This window comes from Harmonia axyridis, chromosome 4, assembly GCF_914767665.1.
Source record: "Harmonia axyridis chromosome 4, icHarAxyr1.1, whole genome shotgun sequence".
Lineage (NCBI taxonomy): Eukaryota > Metazoa > Arthropoda > Insecta > Coleoptera > Coccinellidae > Harmonia > Harmonia axyridis.
The window spans coordinates 3,333,356-3,355,031 of record NC_059504.1 but is presented as its reverse complement, the minus strand read 5'-3'; the positions used below and the strand labels follow the sequence as shown (position 1 = coordinate 3,355,031).

The 21,676-nt window shown below is 32.6% G+C and overlaps 3 protein-coding genes across 10 annotated transcripts in view; 2 read left to right on the top strand and 1 right to left on the bottom strand.

Moving 5' to 3' along the window:
• The first annotated feature begins 785 nt into the window (after positions 1-785).
• LOC123679127 lies at positions 786-3,154 on the top strand. The gene is made up of 2 exons (XM_045616525.1): positions 786-1,337; positions 1,933-3,154. Exons 1-2 carry the CDS (start codon positions 1,007-1,009, stop codon positions 2,211-2,213), a joined length of 612 nt encoding a protein of 203 aa, XP_045472481.1. The 5' UTR covers positions 786-1,006; the 3' UTR covers positions 2,214-3,154.
• Positions 3,155-4,158: 1,004 nt separating this feature from the next.
• On the top strand, positions 4,159-8,895 carry LOC123679126 (eukaryotic translation initiation factor 4E1-like). 3 transcript variants are annotated; one of them, XM_045616521.1, is made up of 5 exons: positions 4,159-4,317; positions 6,751-6,923; positions 6,979-7,156; positions 8,080-8,167; positions 8,487-8,895. In XM_045616521.1, the coding sequence occupies exons 1-5, from the start codon at positions 4,237-4,239 to the stop codon at positions 8,645-8,647; spliced, it is 681 nt and encodes a 226-aa protein (XP_045472477.1). In that variant the 5' UTR covers positions 4,159-4,236; the 3' UTR covers positions 8,648-8,895. The 3 variants fall into 3 exon arrangements, with proteins under 3 accessions (XP_045472477.1, XP_045472479.1, XP_045472478.1); XM_045616523.1 differs by lacking the exon at positions 4,159-4,317 and adding an exon at positions 5,025-5,180; XM_045616522.1 differs by lacking the exon at positions 4,159-4,317 and adding an exon at positions 6,482-6,641.
• A 4,297-nt stretch (positions 8,896-13,192) lies between these two features.
• Positions 13,193-21,676, bottom strand: part of LOC123679123 (zinc finger protein 43) — a 111,785-nt gene continuing 103,301 nt past the window's right edge. For all 6 annotated transcript variants that reach the window (XM_045616517.1, XM_045616516.1, XM_045616512.1 and 3 more), the window contains 3 exons: positions 17,084-17,253; positions 15,859-16,082; positions 13,193-14,407 (listed from right to left, as the gene is read on the bottom strand). In XM_045616517.1, the coding sequence (XP_045472473.1) occupies positions 14,287-14,407; positions 15,859-16,082; positions 17,084-17,253 (515 nt within the window). In that variant the 3' untranslated portion in view covers positions 13,193-14,286. The remainder of the gene's footprint in view (positions 14,408-15,858; positions 16,083-17,083; positions 17,254-21,676) is intronic.

Genomic DNA, 21,676 nt, shown 5'->3' with positions numbered 1-21,676 from the left:
GATTCAATTCAAATTATGGGTAACACAGAATACTAATAATGGGTAACAACGATATTCGACAGGAAAAGACAGTTTGAAAGACTTTTTTAACAATAGTTCATATTAAAAGTAGTTGAAAAAAAAGAACTCGTACAATAATTGTTAAAAATTGAATATCGCGATCACCTTCTGAAATGTAATTCTGAATTTAAATATTCATTTATTATTTCTGTCTTAAATATTAATTCAAAGTAATAAGAAGTTTTTGTTATTATCTATCATATTTTTTTGGATTGAATCAGTAATTGTATTTATATCGAGAGCAACTGATTTGACCCATTTACATGTATTGTTTACAGATGGCGCAACTTATTCATGCATTGCGGATTAACAATTATATAAATTTAGTATTTACTGCTCTTTATTTTGAGATTACTTTGACTGAGTTCTGCAGATCAAGATTATTTGCCATATTTTAATCACTTGATTAGCTCTACTCAATATTTTTAATTAGAGGGCTGAAAAAGAAGAGTTAATTAAAATCATAGACCTTTGTTCAAAAGGAGAATATTCTAATCAATGATCTAATAGTATGTATGAATGTATGTTACAATAATATTGTGTTATTAGATCATTGATTACATATAGTATTACTCTGAGATTGATTCTAATGAATTCAAGCGATTTATTGTATGATCTCGATGAACAAGATAATAACAAACTACTCTGCCACTGGTAGGCAAGTTTTCTTACCATGAGTAATTTTTGAACTACCGTAATGTAAAAATGACAAATATAACCAAACAAATAAACAATTCAAAACAAATTTAAACTGTCAGATAAATATTTCGTTAATCTATGGATTAATTCATTCATGATCATGATTCATTATAATAGTAATCTGTGGTACTACTATCGGTAATTACTTTTGGAGGGTATCCGAAATCATTATTTGTTTTCATTTAAACTTTTAATCAGTCAGGAATAAATTAATACAGCTTCCATATTCAACGTTTTGTTGCCTACCATGTCTTCTCTGCACAGAGAAATATATTCAGACTTGAAGGATTTTATTCAAACAATAGAAAATCCACAAGCCCTAGAAGAATTGAAAAAAAAATATGAAAGTGATATAAAGTCTAATAGAACATACGATCGAATTAAATCATTTTCTGATCTTGTAAGGGTTCTAGAAAAGAGAAACGTTCTTAATGAAAACAACATAGATAAATTGAGAAATATTGGAGAATTTTTGAATTATCCACATCTTCACAAAAGAAGTGTAACAGTTCCTATTTCTGGTATTACCCCAATTACTCATAGTAGTAATAGGTACTCAAGATCTTCAAGAATTGAATGTAAGTGTATCTCTCAAAAATATTCCAATATTCTTCATACTTTTATTCATGGGTCTTGACATAGTCTTCCCTATATTTTTATGGAGATTTTCAAAAACCGTTTGTCTGTAATTATAACTATTACAAACAAATTAATCATTTTTCAACATTTTAGGACAAAGTGAAAACGTGAAATGGATCATCTTTGAAAATTTTGGAGAAAGAATGACTCACAATCATTTCATTTCTATCAAAAACTCTCATGAAAAAATGAATTACCTTATAATTTTTGATTTCTTAGACTAAAGAAAAAAATCAAAAAGAATAAGTTTTTATAATTCACTCATATTTGTGTGGAAAAATTTATAGAGCAAATGCAGGGTAACTATTACATGTATATTCAATTTGTTAACATGGAGTGAAATATAAATATTTCAAACATTTAGGTAAAAATTTGTTTCATCTTCCTCATGAAATTTTCACTTATTTTTCTGAAAAAGAAATGGTTGTCTGAAATTTTTACAAATTCCATTTTTGGCGAATAGCTACACCATTTTTAGAGAAAATTCCAACTACACTGATGAATCAATTTTTTTTTATGTTTTCTCTACTTTAGGTGATGAAAGAGTGAAAAACAAAGTTTATGAAACCATTGCATCCAAATTAGGAAGGAACTGGCAACAGTTTGGACGATACCTTCGAGTACCTGAAAGCCAAATTGATGACTTAGCGTACCAACCAATCAAAGATAGTGTATACCATATTCTGAATTTTCACGAAGAAAATTGTGATCCAAGAACTTGGAAAACAGAATTACTGGGCGCGTTAGCTGAATGTCGAAGGAAAGATCTTCAGGAAGACGTCCAATTTTTTTTTGATAGGTATCTAGCTAGGTAGCTAATTTTTATATTTTAGCCAATATTATGATTTATAAAATTTTACTTACATCAATGATCCTGGAATAATATTTTGATTTATTATTTCCAATAATTTTTTGTCCATGGCCTTGTTTATTGAATCATGAATTAAGTTAAAAGTTAAATAAGATTTCAATATGTGGTTGATCACAATACACAGTGAATACATGAGATATACCTTCACTTGCGCCAATTATTCACAATTCAAATTAAATTCTTATGTATTTTAGGAGTTACCGTTAATTTCTAAAGATGATAATTTTGTTGTCAAAATGGCCATAAACATAAAAAGTGTTTGTAGGCAAGAGTGTGATTGCTTCAATCTTAAATATGATTCGAGTCCATTTTAATTTTGAAATATTTCTTATTGCCACTTTGAAATATATTTCATAAAGTTGGCTATTTACTCTGGGATATAACGTCCAGGAATAAATATAACATTCAAGATCAGTCTTTTTAATGGGAGATATTATATCCTGAAAATGCATTAAATTTCGAGATTTTATTCAAATTTTTCTTAATATTGTTGAAGAGTTGAAGGAATGGCATTTTATGATCATATTGCTCTTACAGACATATCACAAGAGTTGACATTTTTTTTGCAATGAATTCTCATTTTAACACATATTTTTAAATTGGAGAAAAATTTATTTTTATTGGTTGAACATGTAAATTTATTTCAAATTTTTTATATTTGTGATATTCAAAATAAAAAAGTTTTATGAATCATACTATCATGTGTGAAATATATATTTAGAGTTATTCTATTAAAAATTGAAATTTTACGGTTGACGAAAAGCTGAGCAATAAAAAGTTACTCTAAACAAAGTCAACCTTAATTTTGTTATTTATTTTTATAATATATGAAATTTTTTCTTACATTCATTATAAAATAAAAAAAAAATATATAATATAAATCAACTTCAAATTCTTTTTTTCATTCCCAAACCAATACCAATCTATTCTATTTTTAACACTAAATATTTAAATAAAATAGAACACCTAGAGTCTGATGCATCGATATGTAGAAGTAAAAAACTTTCCTGGTTGAGGTAGGCACATATTTAACAACAGCTGTTCAAAAAATGTTTCATTAGTGCAGTGGATCAAAAATAACTCGCTTTCAAGAAAAATATGAGATGGATGATATACTCATACAATCCCTGTACTGTTGAGATTGTGGTGCTTGCCATAATATTTTATGTGAAGGTATTACTTACCTTATGATTTGAAGTTTTTAGAAAGACTGGAAATGAAACCAAAAATATACATACTTGTTTTACGTTTTATTGTGACCTATGTATCTCAAGCAAGTTGGAGAACATCCGGACAAACCAATTCTAACAATCAAATTGGTGGGGGTAGGAGGTTAGAGGTATAAACCTCCAATGTTAAAAATGCATGGATTTTCTTAATTTTGAAAATTGGAATTTACTGGTGGGAGGAATTTTCTCAATTATTATTTATACAAGAATTATGGGCTTATTGCAGTACTCTCCAGTTGTTGATTGTGTCCTAATATTTCAATAAAAAAACAGCATAATCAATATTCCTTTTAGTCACACCGCTGAATGAGTAATCGAGTTGAATTTGCAATAATTTATAAGAACTGAATATCAAAAATTTTTGTCGTAGTTCTGAAAGTTTGAATTGTTGCCAACCGACTCCATTATATCTTACAAAAATCTAAATGCTTCCACTAGAATTCTTCACCTCTAACGAATTCAGGTTTTCATCTTTATTTCAAAATTGAGTAACGAAATCTTTATTGATTATATACTTAATTATCTTGTTCAATTTTGATGAAATCGTCCAGTTTGGTCAACGATGTAGCGTGCGACTTTTTTTTTAATATCCAGATTAAATATTAAGACGAGTTTTTATTTCTGAATGTCATATGTAAAAAATCCCAACGTGTATGGAAACATATTCAATATCTGCTATTTATTCGAGGTATCTGAATTGTTTTGAGTGAATAAGTGCTAAAAACTGAAATTTCCAAAATGAGTGAAGCTTCAGTAAGCATGGAGGCAACCACTTCAGGGTGGGTATTAGGATCACCAAATTATGAGTATGAATGTCTAGTGAGTATTATTTCACCGAAAAAAAATTAATAAATTTATATTGATGCTCAAATCTTTGCTTGAGTTCAAACAGCACCTAATATACAGTATCTATAATGAAAGGCATTCGACTAAAAACAAATTTGTTTCTGTGGAAATCTATAACATAAGAAATATTCAAAGTATTCATATAATTATTTCATAAATTCTTATTGGTAACTGAAGGTTTAGATTGGAAATTGAAAATATATCAATTCTCATTATTGAAACTAATCCTATCCAGAAAAATATTCTTCCGAGAAGTTAGGTTCACTTTTTCGCATCTGTTTTTGTTAGTTTGGTTGCGTGTGATTCTCAACTTACAACATTATTTTGTTTGCCATTTATAATTCCAATTGTTATTATCTGGTTTTTCCAACTACTCAGATGAAATTTCATGATTTTTCTTGTATATTTATATGTGGGTATATATAAAAGGAGTTATTTTTAAATGAAACAGAAGCCTGATATGGATTAGAAAATGTAATAATGAAATGAAATATAAAATGGACCTATGTTAACAGTAATAATGAATAATTCGACTGTCTACATATATGAGAACATTTATAGAAAATTATAAATTTCCTAATAATAAAGAAGGTAAATTTCATCGTCGAAAGAAAAGATGGATAAAAATACCTATTCGTTTTCGGAAATATGTAATCTTTTTCAGTAAGTCGTCATGGAAATAACTAATCTTGTCAAAGTCAAACTGACTGAAACTTTTCGAGTCTAAGTTATAACATTATAAAAGCAAAAATGTGCGTATTCTAAGGAAGTGGTCTGTTGGAATTAAAAATTCAAGTAAATCCATACCCATGTCGCTCGCTAAGCTAAAAGAGAAGGTAGGAAGTTTTTTCGATATATAATACAGAAATATGTATATTTCTGACGATTTTTCATCATAATTCCCTTATGCGATTTGAATTTTCGAAAAGAGGAATTCCTTGGTTCTGTATATTGAAATAGTAAAGATACTTGAGCAATTTTTGGGCGATTGGTTCAATGCTTATGTCTGTGATAGCTGGTGTTCGAGCCTCGGGTTGGCGAATTTTGAACGCTAATCATTCATGTGCCTATTTGAGTCCTTGGAAACCAAAAAACTGTATGTCTAAGTCTTAAGTATAGGTATACGAAATGTGATTTACCATGACATTATTGTTGTCAGTATTTCTGAAAAGGGTTCTCTTAATGAAATTCGACATGTAAATTCGAGTGATTATTTTACATATACAAACGAAATTTCAACCTGAATGGATCAGTTGTAACGGAAATATTTAAATATTGAGTATTTCTAGAATTTTCTTAGTTTCTGATGATGCGATCAGCTTGGAATTTTGAAAGGGACTTGAAATTATTATTTTACATCTATACTCGAAACCTCAGCGTTGTAGGTTTTGTGATCGAGGAAATGTTAGGTAATTTTTCTGCGATATTCTTTGGTTTTAACTAAACCTCTTCAAATGAATTTCGACTATTCAGAAAATGAAGCTGTTGTTTTTGTGACACATAATATTTTAAATAATTGTTTGGGTTATTTGTCGGCGTTATTATAATATATGGGAAATACATATTTCGAGACGATGCTCTTAAACTTGAAGAACTTGGAGGAAATATGATTCCTACTTTTTTCATCCAAAGTAGCAGTATTGCTTTCAAATACTGAATAGTATAGCTTGTTCACTTTCGAGAACTATTTTGGATTTTTGGTAGAGGAATTATGTTGATTATTAATGTTAAATCAAACTCGTTATTATCACTATTTGGGAACATTTCCATACTTCTCATCTTTGGTAGTGGGAACTCACAAAGATTGATAGATTTTTCCTGTGATCACCCCTAATTTATGAAATTCCTGAAGGTAATATTCCAGTGAATATTTGCTACAATCTTATACTCGGAGCTTTTGATCCTAAAACTATATTCCAAATTTTTTCGGGCAATTGAAGTGAAACTAGCTTGAATGAAAAATATTATATTCAATTTATATATTTTGATAGATGAAGAAATTTAAATTTCGATAGTTTCGTTCGAAACAATATTGATGACCTGGATGTTGGTTAATGTCCAATAACTAGGCAAGCCCAAATTTTTCTTTAGGAAGAAGGAAACGAAGAAAAAAAAAGATTGCTGATTTCACAAATTTTCTGTGATTGCTGTCATTCCTAGACATCAGGTTATATCTCGCTAAAAGTTTTGTTAGTATTTTAATGTATATCTAGATTCACGTTTTAATTTAGTGCGGTTCGGACAGAATTGTTTATTATTATTTCTCCAAAATGGCCACTGTAGCTGTAGAAAACCAGGTAATGGTTCTTGTACCATTTATATCAAAACAATATTAATCACCATATTGTAGAATTGCCGTTTTCACCTGATTATTATTGACCAACTTATTTTTTTCGTTATTTCTAGAATGAACGCAAAGAACTGATTACTGAGGAAATAATCCCAGCTATGGATTATACCCTGAAACATCCTCTTCAAAATGCATGGACTCTTTGGTATTTAGACTGTGATCGAAACCTAAGTTGGGTAGACAATATGAAAGAAATTGCTTCTTTTCAAACAGTTGAAGATTTTTGGAGGTAGGGATAAATTGATTGTTGATGATGTGTGAATATAATCTTTATTGAATTTCAGTTTATACAATCACATCAAACCAGCCAGTGATTTGAGGCAAGGCAATGATTATTCATTGTTCAAAAAAGGAGTCAAGCCTATGTGGGAAGATCCAGCAAACAAAAAAGGTGGCAGATGGTTGATCAGCTTGGATAGAAAGCAAAGGTCTGCTGAATTGGACAGATATTGGTTGGATGTTGTGAGTTTTAATTTTTGTACTATGTAGCTTACCAATAATTTATGTAGTGCAGTGAATTCTCTACTAACCTCTACTCGCGGACTTTTCTGCTAAACTGACACCTCTATTGAACAGGGGCATTTTCATAATATGCAAATTCTCACTATACTTTTTTTTCTTCTATTTTATTTGGGCTCAGCAGTAATGCTATGTACCCATAATCAAGTAATATACGATAATTCATTAATCACCACCAGACATATACAACATCCATGACCTAGCCGGGATTCGAACCCAGTACCCTCGGCACCACAGTCAACCTCCCAGTCGACCATACTACCGAGGTAGTCCTCTCAATACTTCTCTGCATAATCTACCTTACCATAACCTCTACTTATGGACATATCCGTAAAGCGGACACATCTATTGAAAAGAGATGTTTTCATAATCTGGAATTCTTCTCTTCTTCTTTATCAGCAACATCTTATCCACTCCTTGACATGGACCTTTTTGAATTCATTATTTCTAAATTTTTTCAATTTCATAACAAATTTCAGTAGAAAATATTAGAATAAAAGCATTTTGTAGTACTTCATAAATAGTATATATTTGGACAGAGGTCAAATTTTCTCATAATATAATAATCATCATCATTAATGAATCTCGGTATATCAGACTAGAACACATTAGTTAAAATTGTAATGATATGCACTTAGTTATATCCCTATAAAAAGTTAGTCTAGATTGTTTAACTTTGTGCCAACATTTTTGCTCTTAGTCTATTGGCCTGAGACATTATTTTTGCATACGAATGGATCGAAATAAATTCATTATTAATTTACTTTACATTAATCTCATTTGAAGTTGAAAGATGTTTTGAGTGATGATATTTGCGGATTGTTCTTTCAATTCAATCAATTGATTGATATGTTTTTTATATTTAGCTCTTATGTCTGATTGGAGAAGCTTTCGAAAATTCTGACGAAATATGTGGTGCAACCGTCAATATTAGAGGAAAAGGGGATAAAATAGGTACGTAGTAGTATTATCTTTTTATTTTGACATTTTATGTGAGTTTTACAGACTTTTACAGTCAATTAACTGCTTGCAACTATTATTCTTCTTTATGCTTTACCTCAAGGTTAAACTACTGAAAAAGTTCTAACAACTCTGAAAAGCTGTATTTCAATAAATCTATCTAAATCAAAAATTGTCGAAATTTAAATTTTGTCTTTCTAAATTGTATTATAACTTATTTGGTAAATGTTGTTCTCCAACAATCCCAAATCCAAAAATTATTTATAAATCAAAACAAATTTCCACACAACATGCTGTAAATTTTGGTTTTCAGGTATTTGGACATCCGATGCAAATAATGCAGCTGCTGTGTTAGAAATAGGAAGGAAAATTAAGGAAAGGCTTCACATACATAATACAAAATTGGTGTATCAACTCCATGACGATCAAATGGCTAAGAATAGCTCTACCACCAAGAATGTCTACTCTCTTTGAAATGTTTTGTACTGACATTTAGTCTTGTTGGTTCTTGTCCTAATCACGACATTTTCTTGAAACTTTCATAATAACTCTTGATTGCCAATTATTATTATAGTTTTGGAAATTATTTATTGTTTATTTCTTTATGAGTTTCAACTTATAAACAGAGAACCAATTCATATTCTCCTTCAAGTCGCTATGATTGGAAGATGAGGAGTATTATGTTTGTAATAATGAAATATTATAATAAATAAATGAATATACTTATGGCTATATAATTTACAATTGGCAACATTTCATTTTGGATTTGCACAAAATAGGAGATTCATATAATATTTCATGAGATTCAATTCAAAAAGAATTTTTTTGTTTTTAGAGACGTATTAGGCCAATTGAAAAGTCCCCGGTCTGATGCACAGGTGCCGGTGCTAGTATTAAATCCATATGATTTTTAGTTAGTACCAACCTTTGAACGATACGTGGCAACATTTGACAGTAGTCCGACCATTAGTTTGTGAGATATTGAATTGTGAGTGTAGCTACTTTTATTATTTGAAAAAAGATGTAAAAAAAAGAATTTCGTGTGCTGATAATATATTCCTGCTTGAAGGGAAAAAATACAGTCGAAGCAAAATCTTGACTTGATGAAGAGTTTCCAGGGTCTGCACCTGGAAAATCACAATCATGGATCGGTATGCCAAGTTTAGACGTGGTGAAATGAGCACCGAAGACAGCGAACTGAGTGGACACCCAAAAGAGGCTGTCACTGACGAAAAAATCAAAAAGTTCACAAAATAAATTTGAATGACCGTGAAGTGAAGTTGATCAAGATAGCAGACATTGTGAAGATATCATCTGGAAGTGTACATCATATCATTCACGAATATTTGTACATGAGAAAGGTGTGTGCAAAATGGGTGCCGCACGAGCTCACAATCGATCAAAAGCAACAACATGTTTATGATTCTGAGCAGTGTTTGAAGCTGTTTAAGTGCAATAAACCTGAATTTTTGCGTCGATATGTGACAATGGATGAAACATGGCTTCATCATTTCACTCCGGAGTCCAATCGACAGTCAGCTAAGTGGACTGCTCACGATGAACCAAATCCAAATCGAGGAAAAAACAACAGTTAGCTGGCAAGGTTATGGCATTAGTATTCTGGGATGCGCAAGGTCTGATATTCATTGTTTACCTCCAAAAGGGCAAGATCCTCAACAGCGATTATTATATAGCGTTATTGGATCATTTGAAGGAAAAAATCGTTAAAAAACGGCTTCATTTGAAGAAAAAGGTTGCTGTATCATAAAGGCAATGCGCCGTGTCACGAATCAATTTAAACATCGGCAAAATTGCATGAATTGGGCTACGAATTACTTCTGCATCCACCATATTCGCCAGATCTGGCCCCCAGCGACTTTTTCCTGTACTCAGACCTCAAAAGAATGCTCGCTGGAAAGAAATTTATCGCCATTGAAGAAGTAATCGCCAAAACTGATGCCTATTTCGAAGCGAAAAACAAATCGTACTACAAAAATATGGTATCGAAAAGTTGGAAGATACCTGTATCGTCCTCGAAGGCGACTATATTGAATAATAAAATCGAATTTTGCCAAAAAAATTGTTTCACTATGGTAGATCAGAGACTTTTCAATTGGCCTGTTATTTTATTAAACTTAAATGATACACAGAATATTGGCAATAGTTTAATTTTAAAAATCTTATCATCGCCTAAAATGTCTTAAACGAAATCTAATCAATTGACTACAAGAGTTGCCTGTTAAATTCTCAAGTGTTTCAAAAGCTAGTTGAAACGCCAGTATTTCTAAACAATTTTATTGAGACCTCCTGTATATCGGGTGTCCCAAGGTGAGTGGCCTATTAGATTATTATGGAAACTATTGATGGTAGAAATTTCAAATTTTGTGGATAGATATTTGGTCATGTAAGGTACATTTTTAAAATAATTTCACATTTCCAGTGTTGCCGGATGTAAGACAATTCGGCAACAACTTTGTTATTTTGAATAGGACATCCGGTATTTCTATTTTTTTTATGATACTCCATAAAATATTAAATCTATTCACTCTCACTTTTCCATCCCTACCTTCAACGGTTTTTGAGTTATTAATTATTTTTCGAAATTTTAGATCAAATTGGCGTATTACGAAAATGACTGTAGTTCGCTCAATATTTGAGATTTAAGTAAGAAATTTTGCAAGTCGTTAGATATTGATCTGATCTGTGTCACTGCTTTTGAATTATGGTGGTCAATAATACAGGACGGACCAAAAAAAATCATCATTTGCCAAGTTACAAAATTGTAAAAAAGTCTATTTTTTCAAATTAGACACCTAGTATATTTTTCAATTTTTGGAATCAGTACAACACACTCTACAATTTTTCTATTCACGTCCCTATACCTATCTCAACTGGATTCCGAGTTATATGCGTTATATGTGTATATCTTTCTTGAGCCATTATTTATAGAAAAACCTCGAAACAAAACACCTGTTAGACAATAATTGTTTATTTTAACATTTATGGATTGAACAGATTCATTGATATATCGATCTATGAACAACATAGAGAAAATAACAATACAAAAGAAATTAACGCTTATTGAATCAATGTCAAATCTAATAAACGCATATAACTCGGAATCTAGTTGAGATAGGTATAGGGACGTGAATAGAAAAATTGTAGAGTGTGTTGTACTGATTCCAAAAATTGAAAAATATACTAGGTGTCTAATTTGAAAAAATAGACTTTTTTACAATTTTGTAACTTGGCAAATGATGATTTTTTTTGGTCCGTCCTGTATTATTGACCACCATAATTCAAAAGCAGTGACACAGATCAGATCAATATCTAACGACTTGCAAAATTTCTTACTTAAATCTCAAATATTGAGCGAACTACAGTCATTTTCGTAATACGCCAATTTGATCTAAAATTTCGAAAAATAATTAATAACTCAAAAACCGTTGAAGATAGGGATGGAAAAGTAATAGTGAATAGATTTAATATTTTATGGAGTATCATAAAAAAAATAGAAATACCGGATGTCCTATTCAAAATAACAAAGTTGTTGCCAAATTGTCTTACATCCGGCAACACTGGAAATGTGAAATTATTTTAAAAATGTACCTTACATGACCAAATATCTATCCACAAAATTTGAAATTTCTACCATCAATAGTTTCCATAATAATCTAATAGGCCACTCACCTTGGGACACCCGATATATGTAGGGTTTTATGACTTTCTGGTTGTAAAAGTTCGCTATTCCACAACTGTCCAAAAGGGAGAACGAGGCATAGGTAAAATAAAAATTCCGGAATGATTAACAAAATTTTTATTATCAGACATTTGTATTAAATAATATTGTATAATATATTCCCTAAGCAAAGCCCTGTCAATTTTTAAGAAGCTATCATAACAATCGGGATAACATTCCAAAAGTTTTTAAATACATTATAATATATTGCTAAAAAAACGATTCTTTTCACATATCAACATGATAATTGTCATTGTTAAATTATATTCAAATGAAGGAAATAACATTAATAATAGTGTCACAAGCTTTTCTCGATAATAGTATATTCATATAACGTGTTTAAATATTCAAAAAAATTTACTGAATCGAGTTCGTTACGGCTCTGTTAGCTTGCCGGAAACTGCGAACAAATTGATATTTTGTTCTTGACCCTATCTATTCAAACAAACCCAGGGAGGCCGTCGATACGGTTAACGAAACCAACGACATCCTTAGGAGCCTTGGCTATTACTATGTGAGTATCCATAAAGCGACTGGCCAGAGGAAATAAGGTGACTCTACTATGGGTACCAGGGCACTGTGGGGTTGAAGGAAATGAAAGAGCGGATGAACTTGCAAAAAGTGCTTCGAGGTTAAGACCTGCTGGACCTGAGCCTTTCTGTGGGATAGGAAAAGACCAATACAAAGCTGCGGTCCAGCTATGGAAGTTGAACAGTAGGACAATCCACTGGACTAACACTCCTAGACTTGCTCAGGCAAAGAAATTCGTGAAGATTTCACCTACCTACGCCAAAAAGCTGCTGAAGCTGTCGCGACCAGAGCTTCGGGTGATGGTGGGACTGCTGACGGGGCACTGTCGGTACAAACATCATTTGTACCGTATGGGAAAGTCAGCAGACGAGATTTGCAGGCTCTGTGGATCGGAAGTAGAAACGGCTGAACACTTGATATGCAAGTGTCCAGAGCTGGCTGGCCTAAGAACCATTCACATGGGCAAGCCGGTCCTGGATACCAGAGAGGTAACGGCCAAGGCCCCTAAGGAGGTTGTCAATTTTATTAACGTCGTTGACGACCTCCCTGGGTTTCTATGAATGAGTAGGGTAGTGAACAAAAGATCTGCATGGTCGCAGTTCCCGGAAGGCTTACCGAAGCAGAACGACCCCAGTTCAAATAATAATAATAATATGTAGGGTTTTATGACTTTCTGTTTGTGAAAGTTCGCTATTCCGCAACTGTCCAAAAGGTGAGAACAAGGCATAGGTAAAATAAAAATTCCGGAATGATTAACAAAATTTTTATTATCAGACATTTGTATTAAATAATATTGTATAATATATTCCCTAAGCAAAGCCCTGTCAATTTTTAAGAAGCTATCATAACAATCGGGATAACATTCCAAAAGTTTTTAAATACATTATAATATATTGCTAAAAAAATGATTCTTTTCACATATCAACATGATAATTGTCATTGTTAAATTATATTCAAACGAAGGAAATAACATTAATAATAGTGTCACAAGCTTTTCTCGATAATAGTATATTCATATAACGTGTTTAAATATTCAAAAAAATTCTAACACTACTTTTATAGCACCAAATTGGCTCATAAATGCTTCCAAGCTCATCTAAAACTCTATTATAATATTCAAAATCTGCAGGCTCAATAGGTTAAAAACGAAAATATAATATGAAATCACTTTATAAATATAAGGCAACAATTTTAGAATGTTTCATCTATATCTATTTTGTTTGATACTTAATCTCAACCTTCTCGTTTAAAATTCAATTGGAATTCATTATTCGTCGATTTATAAATATATAAGTATTTTTTCAGTAAAAATACTGGGTGTTATTACAGAGACAAAACCTTTAACTCAATCGACATCATATTACATTTTTAGCTAAACTATATTCTCTCAAATACATCCTATAATTATAAAAGGCGCATATCTATCTAATTCGAAGGCATTCTTGAATAATATTAGATAAGAATAAAGTAGGTATTTTAAAAACTAAAACTTTTATTTTACACAAATAATAAATATTACATCAAAATTTTCAATATGCTAAAAGCTGATATATATAAATGTAGTGAAAATTTTGATGCCTTTTTTTTAACGTTTTGTTTCTTTTTCATATGTGTGTTGTGTGAGGTGTTAGTGTCAAGTGTATGTTGTGTCTTCATCCTTAAACAACGTATATGTGTTAAAATCACAATGTCTATGACATATGCGGTATAATAATTTCAAATTGAATATTCTTCTCTTTGGAGTATCATGATATAGCAAGATAGATTATTGTCTGAATGTAAATGTGCGAGGAGAGACTCAATATTTGCCTTTTCATGAAGACTGTTGATTCGAATTTTTTACTTAAAGTAATTTCTGCTTAGCGCACTCAGGGCAGATGATATCATCCTGGTCAGTGATGAATCCACGGCCAACTAAGCTTGAACGGCACATGGCACAGAAGAAACAGTCGTTGTGCCAATGTCTGGAAAAAAAAATTTAAATCAAAATTTTATTTCAATTCTAGCGTTCTCATATGTTTTTTTTTCCTAACAATCATTGTTGAATTGAACTCGTTGAAATGAAAAGTATAACACCTAGAAGGAATTATACATAACCCCACAAAAAAACCAAAGGCGATGAATCAGAAGATCTTGGTGGCCAATTCATATCGCCAGAACGGGAAATTACGCGTCCTGGGAATTATCTTGCAATAAAGCCAAAACGTGTCATGTTGTGTTGCTTGTTGCACCATTTTGCTGGAACCATATCTCTTCCAATTCGATATAATTAATTTCTGTCCAAAAAAAAATCGGTGATCATTTGGCTATAGCAATGAGAATTGAGGAAAATAACGGGTGTTCTTTTTCGAGGTATATAACTTTAAGTTGGCATTACTGTTCAAGATGGCGACCGATTTAACAGCTGTCAAGTGATTTATTATCAGTTTGGTTTGGCAATTCATCATGAATAGACTCACGCCTGAACAACGCTTGCAAATAGTGCAATCTAATTTCGAAAATAATGGTTCTGTGCGGAATACGTATCGCGCACTACGTCCATTTTATTTTGTTTAGCGATGAGGCGCACTTCTGGTTGAATGGCTACTTCAACAAACAAAACTGCCGCATTTGGAGTGAAGCAAATCCTCAAGTATATGTCGAAACACCGTTACATCCAGAAAAACTGACTGTTTGGTGCGCTTTATGGGCTGGTGAAATCATTGGTCCGTACTTCTTCAAAAACGATGATGGCCAGAACGTTACAGTCAATGGTGATCGGTATAGAGCCATGATTACTAACTTTTTCATTCCTGAATTGAACAACAATGATGTCCAGGAGCTGTGGTTCCAACAAGACGACGCAACATGTCACACAGCTCGTGCCACAATCGATTTATTGAAAGACACGTTTGGTGACCGCCTAATTTCACGTTTTGGACCTGTGAATTGGCCTCCAAGATCTTGTGATTTAACACCGCTAGACTACTTTCTGTGGGGATATGTACAGTCATTGGTCTATACGGATAAGCCACAAAAACCCTTGACCATTTGGAAGACAACATTCGCCGTGTTATTGCCGATATCCGACCACAAATGTTGGAAAAAGTTATAGAAAATTGGACGTCCAGATTGGACTACATCCGAGCCAGCCGTGGCGGTCATATGCCAGAAATCATATTTGAAATGTAATGCCACAAGATTATCTTGCGGATAAGTAAAATTCATGTCAATCGAATAATCCATCGTTGTTTTATTGCAATTTGAAGTTCTATAGCTTTAAAAGAAACACCCTTCATTATTGAATTAAAGATATGACATTTCGGATGACAGTTCTTTTTGACATATGTTAATGAAAAAGGACTGTGAAAGTGTGAAATCCGGACCAAGCCATGGATAACGCAGTATAAAATGAATTGGATAACTGTTGACTTACCTATCTTCGAAGGAGATGAATTTGGTACCCCCAATACCAGTGATAGGTTTGTTGCAAGCAAAACATCTTTTGGCGAAGAGTTCTCCAAAGCATTCAGCGCAATAGGGCTTTTCTTCACGACTTGTGAAACGTTCTCCTGCGAGACTCTTGGAACAATGGGTACAAGTGAAGCATTCCCTATGCCATGGTTCATTCTTGTAGGTCACACCACCACTAGTTATGACCTAAAATTGAATAAAACAGTCAATATAATGGCGTATTAAGTATCGAGAACGGTAAGGACATTTTACCGATCAAAGAGAAAAGTTATACTAATAATTGTCTGAAGTCGGTAGTCCTTAACGTTCGATACAGTTACTTATGGCGTTTTTTGCACGATAGATACAATTTTTATTCAAACTACAAAATAATTATCAAAAAAATTAAATTAGTTATTCGTGGCTTTGATGTCAATGCTGTGTAGGAATATAGGTAATATAAGGCGAATTGTTTTGGTGAAGAAAACTTATTGATTGTAGATTGTAAAGTGACAATAATTGAAACATTTTGTAATAGTTACACTTAAAATGTAACTAAAAATTCGATATCGAACCTTCTGAAGAAAAAAAAAAAGAATTGGAAAGATATTTCTGAAACTACCAAAATCTACCAATAGATTTCATATAAATATGAGAAAACTTCTAATAAAGTCACACTGGCGAATGCTTCAGTCTCTCGGCGGTCGAGGAATTCCCTTATTTAGTCTAAGCGCGCACGAGATTGCAGAAATATATGCCGTGCGACGCGTGCATATCAAGCTCAAGTAATATCAAGTAGTTTGATATCAAGTCAAGCAATAAATATCTAAAATCAAGTCAAGTCTGGCTCAAGTATGTAATTTTTCACGAGCTTGATTTTCAAGTCAAGTAGTTGGTTGAAATGTCAAGCTTCTTGGCTTGATGAATCCCCATGTCTGTCAGTCAGTTCCAGGAACGTTCATTAAAATTTAATGTCAATATAGGCTCCCTCCTACTGGACAATTTGAATTTTGATGAAGGCATTAAATTTTAATGAACGTTCACCCAGTTGTAAGAACGTTAATCAAATTTTAATGCCAAAAGGCTGCTCCTACCGGAGGATTAACATTTTAATGACGGCATTAAATTTTAATGAGCGTTTCTGTAACTAGGTGTAAGTTTGTCAAATCATTAATCTGATATTCTACATTGATCTGATTCACTCTTACCTTATTGCATTTGATGCACCTTGTGGCGAATTTCTCTTCGTAACATTTCGCGCAATAGATTTCCTGCTCTCTTGGTATGAAGCTCTGAGTTCCAATAGGAACCTTGCATACGCAGCAGCAGAAACATTTCTCATGCCATTGCCGGGTTTTGTATTCCATTTTCTTGGTTCCTGGAATGATAATAAAATAACATTTAAAAATGTTTGCACCAGAAGTTAGAAGAAGATTTAAAAAATACGTCATATACAGGGTGTTTCCTAAACATGCGGCAAAAATTCAGGGGGTTGTTCCTTGGACTATTCTAAGAATATTTTGTCCTTTGATGATTTTTGAAAAACCTATTTGTTTCGAAGATATAGGGGAAACAAAATTTCAGATAATAACATTTTATTATTAAAAATGACATGAAAATTCAACTCAACCTAAAAAAAACGGTTGAAAATGACCACCTCTAGCCAGCATACAAGCATCCAATCTTCTCCTCATTGACTACCGAACCCTTTCAAAAACACCAGGATCATTTCTTATTAAGTTACACCCAGCAATGATCCGATTTCGCAAGTCTTCCACATTTTCTACTGGAGTGGTATAAACTAATGATTTTAGATAGATTTTAGTCAAAAAACTGGCCGTTTTTAGTAATTGGAATGTTGTTAAACAAATATAAAAATAAATTGTACCTACTTAGTAAACACAGTGCGGTACGCATTTTCATTTAAACTATTATTAATTTCAAAAATATGAAAAATGTTGTTCGCCCTGTATCTTCGAAACAAAGAGGTTTTTCAAAAATCATCCAAGGACAAAACATGCTTAAAATAGTCCAAGGAACAACCCCCTGAATTTTTGCCGCATGTTTAGGAAACACCCTGTATATTTGAACAAGCATCATGAGTCAATATTAACAACAAATTCAAAATAAGGATTGCCCTTGAAAATGTTTATGAGAATCTCATGTAAACTGATATACAGGGTGTGTCAATAGTGATCTATCGGTCGATAACTCTTTAAAATTTTGTGCTAGGAGAATGCTTGACTTATTGACATTTTTCAAAGGCCATTTTCAAAAAAATTGCAGTGTATTTTGGACTACCTGTAGAGTGATTAGTGAATTCGTTGTCGTAAGTAGGTACATATATTATTTTTGTATTGGAATTATGTATTTCATTTTACTTACAATACCTGCATATTAGTGTACATAAAAAAAATTAACCAATTTGAGATTTTTCGAGAATTTTTGGCAGTAATTTTACTGATAGGATCTCTGATAGACAACGATGATTATCAGCAGACAAATTCAATCCGATACATTGAGACAAGCTGCGAAAAGGTCATCGAACCTATCTGTGGAGAGCCAATAGCTAAAATAGGCGAAGTGAACGATAAATTCAGCTTGTTTTACCTCCATAAAGTGGAATTAATAAAAACAGCTTTTTATTACATTTTCTGACCTGAATCTGTATCATTAATTTCGATTTCAGAGAGGTTCTGGCTATACGAGATCAAATATAGAGAACATACGTTTTTATCAGGATCGTATCGAAGTAAAAGGACGACCTTTTGGATTACCATTTCATTATTAATGTTAATGTACCCTTGGAAATCAACGAGGGTAAAATTTGAGTAAATTTATAGTTAGAGAGTTATCGTGTTTCCGGCAGGAAGGACATAATTGAATTTGGTCACGGATTCGAAGTCAGTGGTTCGAAACTGATCTTTTGAGACCATTTCAGGATCAAAATTTGAAAAAAAATAGAGACATATAAGGACGACATGATATAAATTTATATTAGGGGAACGATCACTCAAAGAAAGAAAAAACTATAAGATTAAAAACGAGAAAAACATTGTCGTCAAGTCAGCAGTTTTTGAATGCTCGTCGTACATGCATGAATTGCACCCTTGCATACCACATTTAATTTATATAGTTAAATTTATATAAGTGAATCAAACTTGATATTGAATTCAATTTCTAGTTTCAAAAGAATTCACAGTTTGATCATGCATACTTCTCATCAATATTTTTATGCAGCGTATTACAACACTCAGTAGGAGCTGAGGGTTTAAGAATGAAGAAAAGATGAACCGAAAGCTAAAAAATAGAAAATCTCAGGTGATAACACGAAAGAAATGAAAACAGGACCGTATTTTAAAAAAGTTATATAAAACATGAATTCTTCAGTTTACCATTCTTTTGAAAAAAGTGTGTCATTTGAAGTAAAAATGAAATGCATTACACTGAATTATGTTTTTTTTTAATAGCAGTAACGACATTCCTTTAAAAAATGTAAAAACTTAGATTTAGAAATCTAAAAGAAAAAACTCAATAATCTGAGTACTGAGTACTAATATTAAAATTACATGAAAAGTTTTGAAGAGTTGTATGAAGTGAACAAACAAACAAAATTTAAAAAAAAGGGAATGCTGAATTTCAAGTTATAGATATCAGAAATATAGGCCAATTTCAATGAATCACACTGTATCTAAAGATACACAACAAGCTACTTTTCTGAAAAGCCTGGATGACATGCATCTACCACTATGCAATGACCAACTACTCATGTTACACCCTGTATATCACAAAGCGCTTTTTCCCAATGAGATCATATAACTGTCTAGTCTACGGTATTTTCCTCAGAGTAATAAACCTAGATAGAGGGAGCATATGTAATTTTCACTAAGCAAATTTTATCCCCAACATAAACTATCAAATTTGACATGAAGCGCGCGGACATGAAAACATATCCCTCAATTCGCGAGTTTCTCCACAAAGAACGCACTTCTTATGCCCCATAGTGAATCAACGTTTCATATCAACTAAAAATATAATGAAATAAATACCTAACTATATCAGAAATCCAGAAAACAAACTTCAAGCGCGCCAAACGACTTGAAACAACCGATGACACTAGGAGAGCAAAAGTTGCCAAACCTTGGATTTCAGCAGATAAATACAGAAAATAATAAATATTCTGCTTTCTATAAATTCGACAATAAGGAACAATATCGGATTCCAAATTTTCAAATTTGCATATTTAATCGGAAATCACTCTAATAAATATATTTCATTCAATATAATATACATTCATAACGATATAGTAAAATTGTGGATTTGAAAATAAATCACAATCCGACAACGTAAACTAACCAAGTTGGGGGACATGTAAAAATTGCGTATAATCCCTCTATCTATGTTTATTACTCTATGGTATTTGCTATTTTCGGAAGAAACCTTCAATGAATCATTTAACTGAGTGAAAAATTAATCTCAAGCTTTGAATCCTATTATAGATATTATGCCCTAAAAAAATCAATGAACTGCCAGTGGAAAATTAATCTTAAGCTTTGCATCTTATTACAAAAATTATGCCTTAGGAAGAAAATCAATGAATTATAACAGAGAGAACTAACAGATGTTAGAATAACATTACTTTTTCTTTACGAATCATTTGTCTAAGAAGAAACTATGGTAATTTTGGTTGGAATAAAAAAAAAGGCCAAAATACGAATTATAGAAAGTCGAGGAAGTCCAATTAGTCTTAATACAACGTCGCAAATGAGCACAGCCGCTTGACACGAATCAAAAAGAATCGTAATCGCATCAAGAACCAGTTTTACCTAAGGCTAAACTTCTCGCATCACCCTGTAGACAAAGATCGCCCAAACTACATCGGAAGTTACTCTTCTCCCCCGGCAATTCCATAGATAAAACTGCAACGTCTTCATTGTTCTCCTTCGCCCTCTTTATCCTATCCTCGCCGACTATTTTCGTTTTGAGATTCAGTTTTTTCTCGAACTGGTTACTTAAAACACCTGCCATTTTTATTCGATCAACAAGCAATAAATCAACCGAAAAACAACGCACATCACAACAACGCGAACTTGTTCGAATTTCGAAGAAGGCGCCAAACTGACAGATGCACTCGCTTCGATGATGGACCACAGAACTTTGGATAGGTGGTGCGTTCGCACATGACAATTTTTCGTCGAGTTTTTGGAGAAAACTTGGACCGGATTTTTCAATGTCGAATTGTTCGCGTAATTGAAGACGTTTTCGGAACTGTCTTGTCGAGAATCCACTTCGCCGCTGAAACACGGGACTAGTGAGCGAGTCGGTTGGCTGTACGAATGGCGAGTATGATGTCGTATACTCTGTTCCGTACAAGGTTGTGGTACGAGCAAGAGCCGATGGCATAGACGGAGTCGAGCGGTTTTCCGTTTCCAGATCAATGCGACAAATTCTCAAGAGAAACCGAAGGTGAGAGAGTTTCTTTCTCAACCCAGAAATGCTCTGTGGTCCGTTATTCGCAGTAATAAATCTATGGATTTATCCATAGAAAAAAAAAATTCATGTCTGCATTTCATAGATTGAATTTTTGTCGAGTTATTTCTTCGATTTTCAGTCCCCATTTAATTTATGGGTTCAGTTTAAGATGTCTAGACGTACTCTAGACGCCCTCTTAAAGGGGGAACGCCACCACGTGATATTCTCGTGATCTGTCATTATTTGCCCAGAGGAGGAGGAGGGACGAGAATGATGTGCGGTGTTTTCAGAACGATTGAATGATCAGTAGAAATAAGGAATATTACAAT

Bases quoted from the DNA above. Each gene is read 5' to 3' on its own strand.
- LOC123679127 (XM_045616525.1), top strand. From the start codon at position 1,007: ATGTCTTCTCTGCACAGAGAAATATATTCAGACTTGAAGGATTTTATT. The intron at 1,338-1,932 runs GTAAGTGTATCT...TCTCTACTTTAG, and splicing joins AAGATCTTCAAGAATTGAAT to GTGATGAAAGAGTGAAAAAC.
- LOC123679126 (XM_045616521.1), top strand. From the start codon at position 4,237: ATGAGTGAAGCTTCAGTAAGCATGGAGGCAACCACTTCAGGGTGGGTA. The intron at 6,924-6,978 runs GTAGGGATAAAT...ATTGAATTTCAG, and splicing joins ACAGTTGAAGATTTTTGGAG to TTTATACAATCACATCAAAC. The intron at 7,157-8,079 runs GTGAGTTTTAAT...TTTTATATTTAG, and splicing joins ACAGATATTGGTTGGATGTT to CTCTTATGTCTGATTGGAGA.